The 13,606-nt window shown below is 40.0% G+C and overlaps 1 protein-coding gene across 6 annotated transcripts in view; it reads left to right on the top strand.

Annotated features, from left to right (window-relative positions):
- Nucleotides 1-13,572, top strand: part of TMC7 (transmembrane channel like 7) — a 35,354-nt gene extending 21,782 nt beyond the window's left edge. For 5 of the 6 annotated variants that reach the window (XM_030576905.1, XM_030576901.1, XM_030576904.1 and 2 more), the window contains 11 exons: nucleotides 508-653; nucleotides 1,552-1,699; nucleotides 3,477-3,650; nucleotides 4,531-4,688; nucleotides 5,599-5,713; nucleotides 6,365-6,462; nucleotides 6,791-6,974; nucleotides 7,892-8,022; nucleotides 9,054-9,209; nucleotides 10,645-10,723; nucleotides 12,158-13,572. In XM_030576905.1, coding sequence (XP_030432765.1) covers nucleotides 508-653; nucleotides 1,552-1,699; nucleotides 3,477-3,650; nucleotides 4,531-4,688; nucleotides 5,599-5,713; nucleotides 6,365-6,462; nucleotides 6,791-6,974; nucleotides 7,892-8,022; nucleotides 9,054-9,209; nucleotides 10,645-10,723; nucleotides 12,158-12,217 — 1,449 coding nt within the window. In that variant the 3' untranslated portion in view covers nucleotides 12,218-13,572. Of the gene's footprint in view, nucleotides 1-7; nucleotides 334-507; nucleotides 654-1,551; nucleotides 1,700-3,476; nucleotides 3,651-4,530; nucleotides 4,689-5,598; nucleotides 5,714-6,364; nucleotides 6,463-6,790; nucleotides 6,975-7,891; nucleotides 8,023-9,053; nucleotides 9,210-10,644; nucleotides 10,724-12,157 lie in introns of those variants that run through there. The other variant, XM_030576906.1, reaches the window with a different exon arrangement.
- Nucleotides 13,573-13,606: the final 34 nt, after the last annotated feature.

Below are 13,606 nucleotides of genomic sequence, written 5' to 3'. Positions count from 1 at the left end.
TAATTAGATTGTATTGTTTTACTTTTCTAAATCCAAAGTTAACACATGTAAAATACAAAGGGGTTTTGCTAGGAGAATAATTTTTCACATCAGTTTTTAAAATGATGCTGCATACACATCAGTGGAGATAAAGTTGTAATCTTTGTATGCAACAAGCAGCTGCTTGCTGGTGGGTCAGGAGACCTGGCTGGTCACATGCTGCAGTCACTCATCCTCATTGCCAGCTGCTATTTTGCACTGAAAGAAGCTTTAAAAATATTACTTCTGCGCAGTGACTTACATGAAGCTGCCAGTGGGCTGTGTTGTGAGTGGAAGGGGAAGTGGGTCCATAAGGTAGGTAATCTCTCTAACAAAACATGGTTCACACTGTGCAAAAACTTGGGAACTACAAACTTGTTGCAGCTTGTTTGGGGCCCTATATAGAAATCTTTGTTTCATTGATGTTTGCAAAACCATGTTTACTATCTGAGTGATTAATATTGTTATGTGCATTTCATCCTGTCACAGGGTTTCCTTGAAATGACGAGTCTGTTTTATGGATATTACAGAATAGATATGGTACATTTCAGTGCCATTAAATACAATCTACCACTTGCATACTTGCTGACTACACTTGTGTATCTCTCATTAAGTCTTATCTGGATAGTGAAAAGGTAAAGACAACTTTTGGTATCTTCTATTTACGGCTTGATATTGTACAGTTCACTTTCTATCCCAGTATATAGGAAAAACAGTGAATTATTCTTGGACTTCCATTGATATGGAAATGGTGTAGCGTCAGCTAAATTTCTTCTGAGTACTCATGGTGTTTTCTTCTTCCAAAAATGTATTGATACAGAGCAAGTGAAATAAAAAAATCATTCTATTGGCTGCTTTCCAGGGGATCATTCAGCCTTTGATGTGGGCTCAAACAAAAACTTTAGGTCTGTGATGCAGACCCCAGTGAACGAATAAAGCTGAATATTGACTAGGCTGAATAAATCTAGCTTCTGGATTTATGATCTTACAAGCCCTGGTATGGGGGTCATGATAATGATGTCTTAAGTCCTTATCTGTGTAGTCTTGAGCTGTTAGTATTTTTTTTTAATATGATGCACTGGGAGCTAAGAATTTTTAATATTTTTAATAAAGTTGAAATACGTTTTTGTGCAGAGGTAGTGTGATTTGGAGAGGGAAGAAAACTGGCAAAACAGAAGGCCGCATGGACACTATGTAACCAGAGTCTGTGTATTTCTGGAAGTATATGTGGTTGCTAAGAGTTGAGGGGACTCTGAAATCCATTTGTGAACTACACAAAACCTTGGTTTTCATGGGTTACAGTGACTTCAAGCTGATTTTTTTTTTTTCTTATCTTAGGCCTTACTGAGAGAGCTTGGATGAAACAATTGGTAACGGATGCTTGTGTTGATTAATGTGTGTCAACTAGTAGAGATTATGCTTTCTGCTATATAGATTTTGAAAGGGCAGAAAGAAAAAATGTAGAAATCATGGTTGCTCAAGTTTTTGGTAAGACTTAATGAATTAACAAGGGTCTACAATATGTTTTATTAGGTCCGTGGAAGGATTTAAACAAAGCTTTGTACGGGAGGAAGATCCATTTCAGAGCTACTGCAACAAAATCTTTGCAGGCTGGGACTTCTGCATTACAGACCCGAATGCTTCACGGCTAAAACATAGTAGTTTAAAATATGAACTAAAAGTAAGTAAGTGTTTTTGTTTTTTCCTTTGTATACTATTTTGCCTTGCTGCACTTCAGAGTGGCTAATAAGACATGTGCATAGCTTTGCAGATAATTGGGAGAGGGCTAGGAAGATTAAAGAAGCATGCACACATTGAGAGAGAGAGAGAGAGTGTGAGTGAGTGTGATCCCACATCCTATTGCATGCTCTTCCGGACTACACAGGGGTCTGTTGCAATGCTGGCAAGATCAGTACTGAGGTTCAGGGCCTTCCCCCATCCAGCCCATGCTTCTCTTGTCCTCTTCTTGCTCACATTCCAGTCATTCTTCCTGTGCTAGTCTCTACTTATCCCAACAAGAAAGCTATTGATTGTGGTGTTGAAAGGTTGCAACATTGTAGGAAGCTGCTTGGTCAGAATAAAGAGCAGCAGCAGTTCACCTTACAGTTTATTTGCCAACCGTGACACTGCTGCTTTAAAAAAATACAACAAACCGCTGTTTTCAATCAGGTGTTTCAGTGACACATGCACATGTGCAGAAAATAGGATTCAAACCTCCAAATAGGTTCGCAACAGTAGAAGAGGTTTTCTACAGACAGCTGGGAGGCTATAAGGCATTTCTGATTAAAATCAGTATTATCCTGCCTTTTCCCCACACACATTTGTTGCTATTTGTGTGGTAAAATGACCTTTGGAGAGAAATCTACCACTTATTGCCTTACTCCTCCTCTTTCTTATTCCTTCATCCTAGTGGTGATGTCATTTGCAATGAAAGTCTTGATTCTAGTCACAAATACATGGGGTGCAACGTAACATGTCCGTGCATGTTACCATTATTCCGTCAGTCAAGCAGAGCACACAGTGTGAACAGAACCAGCCCCTCCCTTGCTTCCCATGTCCTGGGTCTCATGCTGAATGAGCCTGGAGGCTGGATTAACATCTCCGTTAGAGGTGGCCCTTTCAGATCATCCTTGATGTGCAATAATGGGATGATGTGTGAATGCCGTACTTGTTCTGGGGATGGAAAGTGAACTTCACTAAGGTTATCTGCCTTAAATTCCCTTTGATTTTTAATATATTACATCAAGTATAAATGAAAATGCCCTTGTTAGGGTGAGTTATCTTTTATAGTCAGTACATGAGACTAACTCCCATTGATATTAACGTTGTTAAGATTATTACTCTGTTTTTGCAATGCCCAAAAGTTTGCCAGGGGTTTTCATAGAACAAATTAAAAACTCAGCTCCTTGCCCCAAAGAGCTTACTATTTAATTATCTGATGAGATGGTGTAGATGAGTGTTTTACATCCAGTGGGTTCTGACCCCCATGTGGGGTCACAAGGCATTGAAAATGTCATTGCAATCTAAAGCAAAGAATTTCATTCCCCCACTGTCCTCACAGCCTGACGTTTAAAAGTCAAGTATTCTTGTCAATCTCTTGAAACCCACACAGAAATAGACTATAAAGGCTTATCCTTGTTATCATTGGTACATATTTTACTCCTATAGTGAATGTAAAATGGTCGCAGAGATTTTTTACTTTGAAGAAGGGGTTGCCAACCTGAAAAGGATGAAAAACACGGGGTTAGGGGATTTACATTGGGATATAGACCCGTTCAGAACCCATTGAAGTCAATGGAAAAACTTCTTTAATAAGTTTTGGATCAGGCTGCAAATGTGTGCACCTCAAGAACAAGATATATCTCTTTGTCTTAATCAGATGTTCCAGGTGCTGATGACACATTTCTCTCTGCATCAGAGGACTGTACATTTCAATATGAATTTTCTTTGATTTATAGACAGACTTGGAGGAAGAAAGACTAAGGCAAAAAAAAGCTCGCAGGACAACAGAAGAAAAGCTGCGCATCTACTGTCTAAGAATATTTTTAAATATCTTTGTTCTTGCACTTTTGTCAGGATGCTTTTACTCTATCTATAGAGCAACCATCTACTCACAAGAAAATATTTCCAATGTAAGTCTTAGACAGGACATGAGAATAAATCCTGGCAGTGTGCTGATGATCAAAGTATGCTTGGCAAATAAGGTGAAGAATTGTAAAGGAATGGAGTGGTTTGGTCTGATGAAACATTCTCTTGCATAGCATTTTCCATACAAAATGCGGAGTGGAATCAAGAGGTATATGCAAGAGAGAAAAGCAACATCTTCAAATGAGACAGTTACTAATGTGGGGAGACACAGGAGAGTTGTTCCAGGGGTAGGCACTCCCCGGAGAAGAAAAAGGTTCTTGCACGAACAGTGGCCAGATTTTCTTTTGCCACGACAGAGAGAAGGCCAGTGCTTGACAAACAGGAAGAGGAGGAAAAGAGGGACCCTACAGACAAAAAGCCATGAAAGGTTTTAAATACAAAGGGTGAAATCCTGGCAGGAGTTTTGCCTTTGTCTTCATTAGGGCCAAGATTTCACCCAAGGAGTTCAGGATCCTAAAATGATTGGGAAGCCAGGGGAGTCATGTGAGGCAGGGGAAGGGAAAGAGCTGAGACACAGCTGTGCTTTTTATGCATCAGTATAAAAGCTGGCGGTGGCATTCTGCATGTACTTGGACTTAGGGAGGCCTCGGGGGAGCAGTCATAGTGTTCCAAGTATGCAGGGATGACGGCTTGGATGCACATTTGGGAAGGGATGGGGACAAGGCAATGCTGTGTATTGACAGCGGTGCAGAGGTGCCAGTAGGCAAATTTGTAGTCCCTGGAAATGTGGGTGGAGAAAGAGAGATCAGAGTGAAAGATGATGCCAGAGTTCTGGGCGGCTGAGGCCAATGGGAAGCCTGAGCAGAGAACAGGAACAGAGAAGTTTTTGTGTGTGTTACACTTCTCACCTCTCATCGCATGTAGGTCAGCAGCAAGATGACGTTTGAGGGCAATCTCTTCGTGCAATACTTGCCTTCTATAGTGATCACCCTGGCCAACTTTATTGCGCCTCTGTTTTTTTCATATATCATCAAATTTGAAGAGTATTCACCAGCCTTTGAGATCAGGTTAACACTTATGCGGTAAGTGTGTTTATTATTATCGTCACAAGCTTTTCTAAGGCGCTGATCGTGGTGGCACATGGGTGCTCTTTTCATAGGTTAAAATGGTCCCAAGCAGCAACATCCCAAATCAGGGAGCAGCTATATTGTTGCTCCCCACAGTAGCCAACCTGGCTTCCTTGGGAAGGCCCAGGATAGCAGAGATAGCAGGACTTCTGTGACTGCATTTTTTTGTTTCTGGAAACAATCCACGACTGTGTCTGTGGATGTAAGGACAATGTCATCATTTCCTCATCTTCACTCCCCCAGCTGGGTGGTCTGTGGCGGGGTTGGTTCTGGGGCTCACTCTGATATAAATGGGTGGTAGGACAGAGATACAGTCTTGGCACAGTTCTTAGTAATGCAGGAGAAATGTTCACACTGTCCCTCTATACAGCAGCTGTTCCACAGGACAGCAACAGAGGGTGCAGTCATCAGCCTCACTTATGTTACAGTCTTGCATTAGTAGAGCTAGAGCAGCACAAGGCCCAGCACAAAGTGGAAGTTAAGTACTTTATGCCAAAAGATACTGCAGGATAAGCGTGCAAAGAGCTGGGAGTTGGTGACCTGAAGCAGTTAGAGAGTGGCAGCCCTAGGACGGTGGCTGTCCCAAAGCCTACATTTGAAATGACTGTGCTCTAGGACATAACATAAGCCTACTGTGATCTAAAGTGGGGAAGAGTCAAAGAAGCTTAATGTTATTGAAACTGAAATAAAACCTATGTTAACTCATTGGCTTATTCTTCAGTTAAAGCTTTGTGAAATGCCTTTGTATTAAGGGCCTGATCCAACACCCTGTTACACTTAATATACCCCCATTGCCAGTTGGATCAGGCTCTACACTTGTGAGTTGTCTGAGGGGTTAGAGTGTGGGGTTTTGTCATTTCTCCAGGTGTGTCTTTGTGCGGCTGGCCAACATTGGTGTTCTCTTGTTTTCACTGGGGAATCGAATTGTATGTGCTAATGAAAAATGTAAGGCCTGTGGATACAATTACGAACTCTACCCAGTAAGCAGATTTTGTGTTTAATCAATCAGAACGACCAAATAAAGATACCTTTGTACACACTTTGCTTGCGTGTCAGGGACTCAGAATTGATGTTCGCTTTGAGACATGCTTATCTTTAATGTCTTCCAAGAGAGGCATTAGTTTTCCTTGCTATATATCTCTTGCATCTACTGGGAGCTGACAGTCCTCTGCCCCCTCTTTAGTTGTGGGCTGTGAATCAGGACTTGGGTTGCTGTGCAGGGTTGTGGGGAAGAGAGAGTTAGCACTACATATTATTGCTCAGTGTAAATCAATGAAGTTCTTAAATCTGAGTATGGTTTGTTTTCCTTTTAGGGCAACATTGCGATTCCACTGGAGCCAGTGGGACAGATCCTCAGCTGGTGTAGATCTCTCTCATTGGAGCTATGAACATTAACACCAGCTAAGGCTCAGACCCAACAGCATTATTGCATTTGATACCAATGGGACCAAGGTTTGGTCCTTTAAAATGTTTGAGTTATAGGGCAATAATAATTAATAAAAAAAACATTGGGAACATGGCTAGGAGTTCACTATTATGGCAGTGATTTTGAAGTTAGTTGTGTTTTCTGACAGATTTCTGTAGATGCTGTTTGTTCTTCTAATCCTGTTTTCCCTCTTTATTTTTTTCAGTGCTGGGAATCTCGAGTTGGGCAGGAGATGTATAAGCTGATGATTTTTGATTTCATAATAATTTTTGCAGTGGCAGTGTTTGTTGATTTTCCTAGAAAGTGAGTACTCGCTCCCATTGAACATGCTTTTTGCTGAACATGCTAAGATGTCCCCTTTTACCATTACCCGTTTCTCTACTTTTCTCACCAGCTCTTCCATTTTAAAATAAGACCAATTATAAAATTACCAGATTGCTAAATAAAATACCTGCTCAGTTGCACACTTGCCTGCCAATGGAATTCGGTTTCTTCAGATGTCATTGTGTTACAAGTTTTGTCTACTGCTTTTAATGTTACTTTTCTCATTACTCTGACTATATATTTAAAAGGTTGTGAAGTTCAGTTCAGTCTCACTGCTTGAGACCTAGTGTTTTGTTTTGTTTTTTAGGTTGTTAGTTACCTATTGCTCTTGTAAACCGATTCAGTGGTGTGGGCTGCAGAAATTTCAAATTCCTGAAAATGTACTGGAAATAGTTTACGGGCAGACAATCTGCTGGATTGGAACCTTTTATTCACCACTTCTTCCTGCTATAGCAACTATAAAATATTTTATCGTCTTTTACATTAAAAAGGTAATGAAGGTTTGTGGTAAGTGGAAGTAAATTGTTTACTTCTCTGTGACTTTTGTACTTTCAGAAGATAGAAATAGTATTGATTTAAAAAAAATACTAAGGGTGCAGCGTACTGGAAATGAAATAACATGGTGTCCTCTTTGGGGTGGTTTTATGGTGATTTTTTTGTTTAAAAATAAAAGTAGATATTTAACTTTGACATGATCTAGCAAATGACTGTTTAATGTCATGCTCATCAGTTAATTTGTCCATTTTATAAGAAACTGTTGCTTCGTGATGCAGTTAATTTACACCTTCTTGTCGGTGGTTTATTTACCAAAATGAGACTTCAGAGCAAGGAAAGGATTTTGCCAAGATGGCATATATTCAGTTCAATCAACACAATGGAAATCCGAGACTTTGTTTAAGAAGTGTCAGTTCTATGGGCCTTTTGTCTCCAGAAGTTGTGAAATCTGACCAGACCAGCTTAGATTCGTTCCTTTTCAGCAGCAAATCCCTGCTGGCATTTTAATATTTTGCAGAGACTTATGTGACTTGTTGGGATTTTTGGATTTAAAACCTAAGGCCCCGATCCTGCAATATACTCCACACAGGCAGGACTCCATTGCAGTCAGTGGGCCTGTACGCAGTCATAGGGATCTGTGGCTGGATCGGGGCCAAGGCTCTAAAAGCAACTATAGGTGATTCCTCTTGAGAAGATGCAAACCCAAGATGGTGGCTGATATTTGGCTTCTTCTGAAATATAAAACATTCTGACCTCAGCTTCAGGGAGCCCACTGATGTCAAAGGGAGCAGGACTGAGCCCTTAATATTTGGGGCCAGAGGAGGGGGATGGGCTAGGCTAGGGTAGACATCGACCTACTGGAAAAATAAATGGTTGAGATCTGTTTCTCCCCCCCGCCTCCCTTCTTCTCCAGATAAGTTTGATGCATACATGTAGACCTTCAAAGAAGTCTGTCAGAGCATCAAGCTCTAATTTCTTCTTCCTGGCGGTGCTGTTGATTGGGCTTATATTGGCTTTTATTCCTTTGGGACTCAGCATGACACGGTAAGTAATGGTTTAATATTTATAAAGTTTATTATTTTGCTTTAATGTAAAGGGATTTTTTTAAACTCGAGTAGGGATGCCTCAAGTGGTGGGTCTGGCTTTTATAAAACAAGTCACGGTTGGCTCGCGTGCTCTCTCTCTCTCCCCCGCCCCCTCCGTCCCTTGAGGGGAGAGGGAGTGAGAAGGAGAGGAGTAAAAGTTTAATTTGTCCTCCCCTGTGCTGGGAAAGGACATGCACCCAAATGTTCCAAACACAAATACCCCAAAGTCAAAATTCAGGTTCTCCAGCCTGGCCTTCAGTCCTCTAAGGTTTAGCTTCAACTCAGGAAAATTAACTGTGCCAGAACTTGGGTTCAGGAGGCTGGTAGCTTATAGTGTTTGAATTACACCCCTTTCTCCCAAACCTCATGAGAACTTTTTAAAAAAAGTTTTGGCTCTTGTCTGGTTCTGACTGGCTGCAGACGCTGCTTTCCTCAAGAAGCTTTACTGGCCTTTCAGAATTAAACCAGGACAATTATCCCTGGCTTTTTTGAGTTCTTATTGAGACAATCCAACCGGTGTCAGCACTCTTTAATGCTCATTTGATCATGAAAAGGAAGTGAGAAAGGAACTTGACAGAAAAATGCTGCTGCATAGAAATAAATAAAGCTGAGGGAAGAAAGATGTGTAAGGGGGAAGACAAGATGATCTTTCATACTGCATTTGTAGTACATTCACTCACTTAATCGTACCACATGCAACATAATGAGTTTTCTAGACCACGGAAACTTCTCTGAACATATGCACCCCACAAAGCACCAGACCATCCTGTCACCAACCATTTTGGAAATAAAAGTTAGAAGAAAATGTACCTGCGTAGAATTAAAAAGTAATTAATTACTTGTGCACTAGTAACTTTTTTGTTTTAAAATAACTAATTTTAATATAAACAAGGGCACTTGGACTTATGGAAACAAATAAGAATGGAATCCCCTGTTGCCTTGTTATATCTTTCTATATGACATCTCTTTTTTATGTTGCTTTTTCAATAGCATCCGCTCCTCTAAAGCATGTGGGCCATTCGTTAATTTTAACAGTTCGTGGGATGTTGTTCCACGTACAATACGAGGGTTTCCGACAGCTCTGCAGAAGGTCCTTAATGGTATCGCTTCAGAAGCGTTTGCAGTGCCTTTCTTTATGGTTATCTGGTGAGTGTTGCTGAGTTTGGTGGTGCCCTTTAAGTTTTGTTGTCGTCCATGTAGTTGTATGATTTAGTTCTCTGTTAATTAAACGGATGTGAAACATTTTTTATACCCAATTTTCTTTGCCCAGGGAGATGGAAGGCTTCAGATTTTGTATTAAAACCTTCAGCTTTTGTCTCTTTTCATTAACTGCATTCTTTTCTCGTCTCCTAGTTGTCCAGATAACCAACATTGCAGCTTCCTATCTCTTCCCAAAACATTAGCTGCTAGCCATTCTGCAAACTGGCATGTTGTAAGCAGAAGGCAGTTTTCCCCCCCAGAATTGCACCTATGTAATGCATCTGGCCTTCCAGTTTAGGAAACCGAAGTCCCAAGGTTGCTACTTGGTCTCCAGATAGGCCAATCCATAGGGTAGACTTTAATTTTATGTCACTGTTTCATTGATCTTGAGAGGCTTGTGCACTGGGGTTCTGTATAACTTGTGCACTTGTTAAAACCACCAAGTACATTTGAATGTTCACCCCAGGCCATGATTCTTGAAGGTTTAATTTTAAGCACATGCTTAAGTGCTTTCCTGAATTGGGTCTGCAGTTTTGTACCCCCAAGACTTCAAGTCTTATTTTTTATTTCCTTAATACTCACAGAATGTTTTTAATACATGGGTCACTAACTCCCTATGACATGTTTGCTAGTAGGTGGTTACCATAAATTTTAATTATTTGGAAGAAAAACCATTTCAGTTCTCAGACAGGCAAGCAGTTTCAGCATCCAGTTTCCTGCTACCTCTTTTGTTCCTTTCATGGAGTGAATCTCATTCTGAGTTGTTTACAAGGGCAGTATCCTATAGTAAACCCACAGGAATTAATATACAATTGATGTGACTACAGATCAAGGGCTAAAAACTGGAGAAGAGGGAAATTAGAGAACTACTTATTTAAACTCAGCTTCTCAGGGAGCAGCCCCTCAGGGCACGGAAGGTGCTGATAGTCCACGGAGGGGACAGAGGCCCTCTAACCACACAGAAGTGTAGAGACTGGAGGGAAGCACTACAGACCTCAGAACAGCTTCAAGAGGCCCCACCTTCCGTGCACCCCGAGTGCCTCTTCCTGCTGACAGGAGAAATCCCTCAACAGCTCTCTTGCCACAGGCTGCTTCAGTCATGGCTGTCCCCTACCCATCACAGCTGTATGTTGAGTCTTCAGTAGTTTGGGTTTTCCATCACAATGCTTAGTTCATAGGCGCTGGAATGAGGGGTGCTGCTGACTGAAGTGGTTTCCATTCTATCCAGGGTTTACAGTTTGGTTTACTAGCTCTCAGCACCCCCACTGTACACATTGTTCCAGCACCCCCGGCTTAGTTTGGTGTACACTGTAACTCTCTGTTTTTCTGAATAGTTCTCTATGTATGATGGTAACATATTATACAAATTTCCTGTTTGCAGCCTCATTATGTTCTATTTCATTGCCTTGGCTGGAGCATATAAACGGGTCGTTGATCAGCTCAGGGAACAATTGGTTATGGTAAGATCTCATACAATGTCTTAATTTCTACACACACCCCCCCCCAAGTTTTTCAGTTGTTGCACTAGAAATCAAGCATGCAAAGAAACCAGCTGTTTTCTTGCTCCCTTTTATTTCTCTTTTATATAGCCAGGTATAATGAGAACAAGAGTGTATAAATACCTTCACAGGGAGAAAATACAGGGTACTAAAGGGCTCTTTAATCTTGCAAGAGTTTAAAGGAATAAGAAGAACCAATTGCTAGAATCTGAAGCTAGACAGATTCTATTAGAGATAAGGCAATTCTGCGCCCTAAGTTTAACATCTCTTTATGTCTTCAAATCAAGCGTGAATGCCTTTCTGGAAGAGATGCTTTACTCAGACACAGGGTGTTGTGTGCAATACGGGGGTTACTGGGTGAAATTCTGTGGCCCATGTGATACAGTATATCAGACTAGATGATCTAATGATCCTTTCTGATCTTTAATTATTTAATCTCTAAAAACTGTAATTAAGACAGAAAAATAGGAGGTGTCAAGTGACTGACCCCATCTTAGGCAGACTATTTCCTTTGGGGATTTTATTAATGTTCTTGCTAAGAATGTTTCTTAGCCACAAGCAAAGAATAAATCTGATTGCCATATATACATATTCCATTCTATTTTATATCACTGCTCTTTGCAAGTACTATGTATGCAAAACAATACTGTGATATCTGACTCTGAGCAGAGTTTCCAAATCTGTGTTTACTAATACAGCTCCACATGCCTATCTATTATTAGTTGTTATTATGTGTCTGTATTACAATAGCATGAAATTGGGCCCTGTTCTTCTACTAGGAATAGTTTTAAAATAACTAACTTGAGAAACTACTGATGAGTATGGCTCAGACGTTCCACATAGAATCAAACCATTCCCAGAGCTTTGGGGATTTGCAAGTGTGAACTTAGCATCCACACATACCTGTAGTAACGCACTCTTTGGAGATTTGCATTATCCTGACTGGAGCAAGGTTTTCTCTTGAAGAGTGCAAGCAGAGCTTCAGTCAATGACTATTACACTTTTGTAGTGCATGCCCCTGCGTGTGTATCTAAGGATGGACTCCACCTTTTGGTATTTAAACTTTGATTGTGTCTGAGAAGGGCATATGTGTTAATGTATATTGGGGGTGGAATTTTCAAAAGCCCCCGAGTGACTGAGGAGCACACGTGTCATTGAAAGTCAATAGGATTTTTGCTCCTAAGTCACATATGTGCTTTTGAAAAGGAAACAGTGCTAACTCATGTTAAAATTACAATTGCCTTGTCTTTACTAGGGTTATACCATGTGGTAACAACCCACCTTTTTTCCTAGTGAAGAAGTGGTGAATGTGACTTATAGGTATAGATAGATTGGAGAAACAGAATGTCATTTTCAAATATATTTATTGTGTTTTTATTTTAACTGTCTTTTTAGGAGAGTCGTGACAAACAGTTCCTAATCAGAAAGCTAACAGAAGCTCAGAAGCGTAGTTGAAAAACCTCCAAAAGGAAATTATGTGTGAGATGGGTTTTGACTTTTTGAGACTTTACAGAACCACTGGATACAGCAGGAACAAACATAACAATCTGTAGGACCTTGTAAACTGAATCACTAACTAGGATCCTGATCTTTCAAACAATTTTGTGCACACTTTAAGAACACAAGTAATCCTACAGCTTCAATGGGACTACTTGTGCTTAAAGTTAAGAATGTGCACAAATGTTTTCAGGATTGTGGCCTTAACCTGTTTGTACCATATTAACTCTGCACAGAAACTCTCTGGTAGGACTATTTATGCTGCTAGGGTTTAAGATTGTCAGTGTTTACATTAAACACCTATTTTCAGGGGCTTTTAGATTGCTCTAAAAATGTGCTCTGAGCCGAAACTTTGCCCGTGAAGTGTCTTTGCCCAGAAACCATTTGAAATATCAGTTTATCAGTTTATAAATTATGCTGTGGGAGTAGAGGGGGTCGGGGGAGAATAGAAATTGCTAGTTTTACACTTTTCCAACTAACTTCTCTTTTAAAACTGAAGTGTTGGAGGCATCTAGGTTGCTATGCTGAATTAGCACATTGGGAAGGAACAAATAAAATCTGTATTCATTTAAGTAGATTTACTCAATATTTTTAATATGTAGACTTAGAGCTTTTGTCTGAAACAGGTATTATGGTCCGTCTTGTCTATGATACACTGGAAATTTGGCCGTAAGAGTTTCAGAAGCAAAATAGAAAGAAAGGAATTTTGAACAAACACTGGGGAATAACCCACTGGGGACAGATCCTCAGTTGGTGTAAATCAGTGCAGTGAAACTGAAGTAAATGGAGCTAAGCCAGTTTACACCAGCTGGGGATTTGGCCCTGATTTTATGCCTTCAATGTACTGTTACTCAAATTTTGTTCTGAACAAGTTTTGAATGTTCTAGTGCCTTTCTGGCTTAACTCTCAGGTGTACATATTTTAAAGCAAATAAGTAGCAACTTTGCAATACAACATTTGGAAATATTTATACTCTTATATGCCAGTATGTCTTAAATGCACTACTTTTTTTTTAAACAAGAACTATATTTTTATGAAAGAGTAATTTCCAAATACTCTACCAGATTTCATTATTTGAAGAATGTGCTTCCATTGCTTAGAGTTTTCTATAGTGTATTGTATGTATGTATGCGTATGTTACTTGAACTCTGTAGAGGATAATTTGGAACATATTACACAATAGCAATAAGTATTTATGCAAGCCTCTGATGTACTGTTAATCTTTAATATGAGAGATCCTGTATCTTTGACTGTATATCTTGGAATATTTCATTTTTTAAAAACTAACATGCATTAAACAACTCTGAATCTTATCTAGTGTATGAACATTTTTAAAAAAGTTAATTT

The sequence above is a fragment of the Gopherus evgoodei genome, chromosome 10, assembly GCF_007399415.2.
Source record: "Gopherus evgoodei ecotype Sinaloan lineage chromosome 10, rGopEvg1_v1.p, whole genome shotgun sequence".
In the NCBI taxonomy this organism is placed as follows: Eukaryota; Metazoa; Chordata; order Testudines; family Testudinidae; genus Gopherus; species Gopherus evgoodei.
Note: the sequence above shows the minus strand (reverse complement) of the source record. Positions and strands in the feature narration are given on the sequence as shown.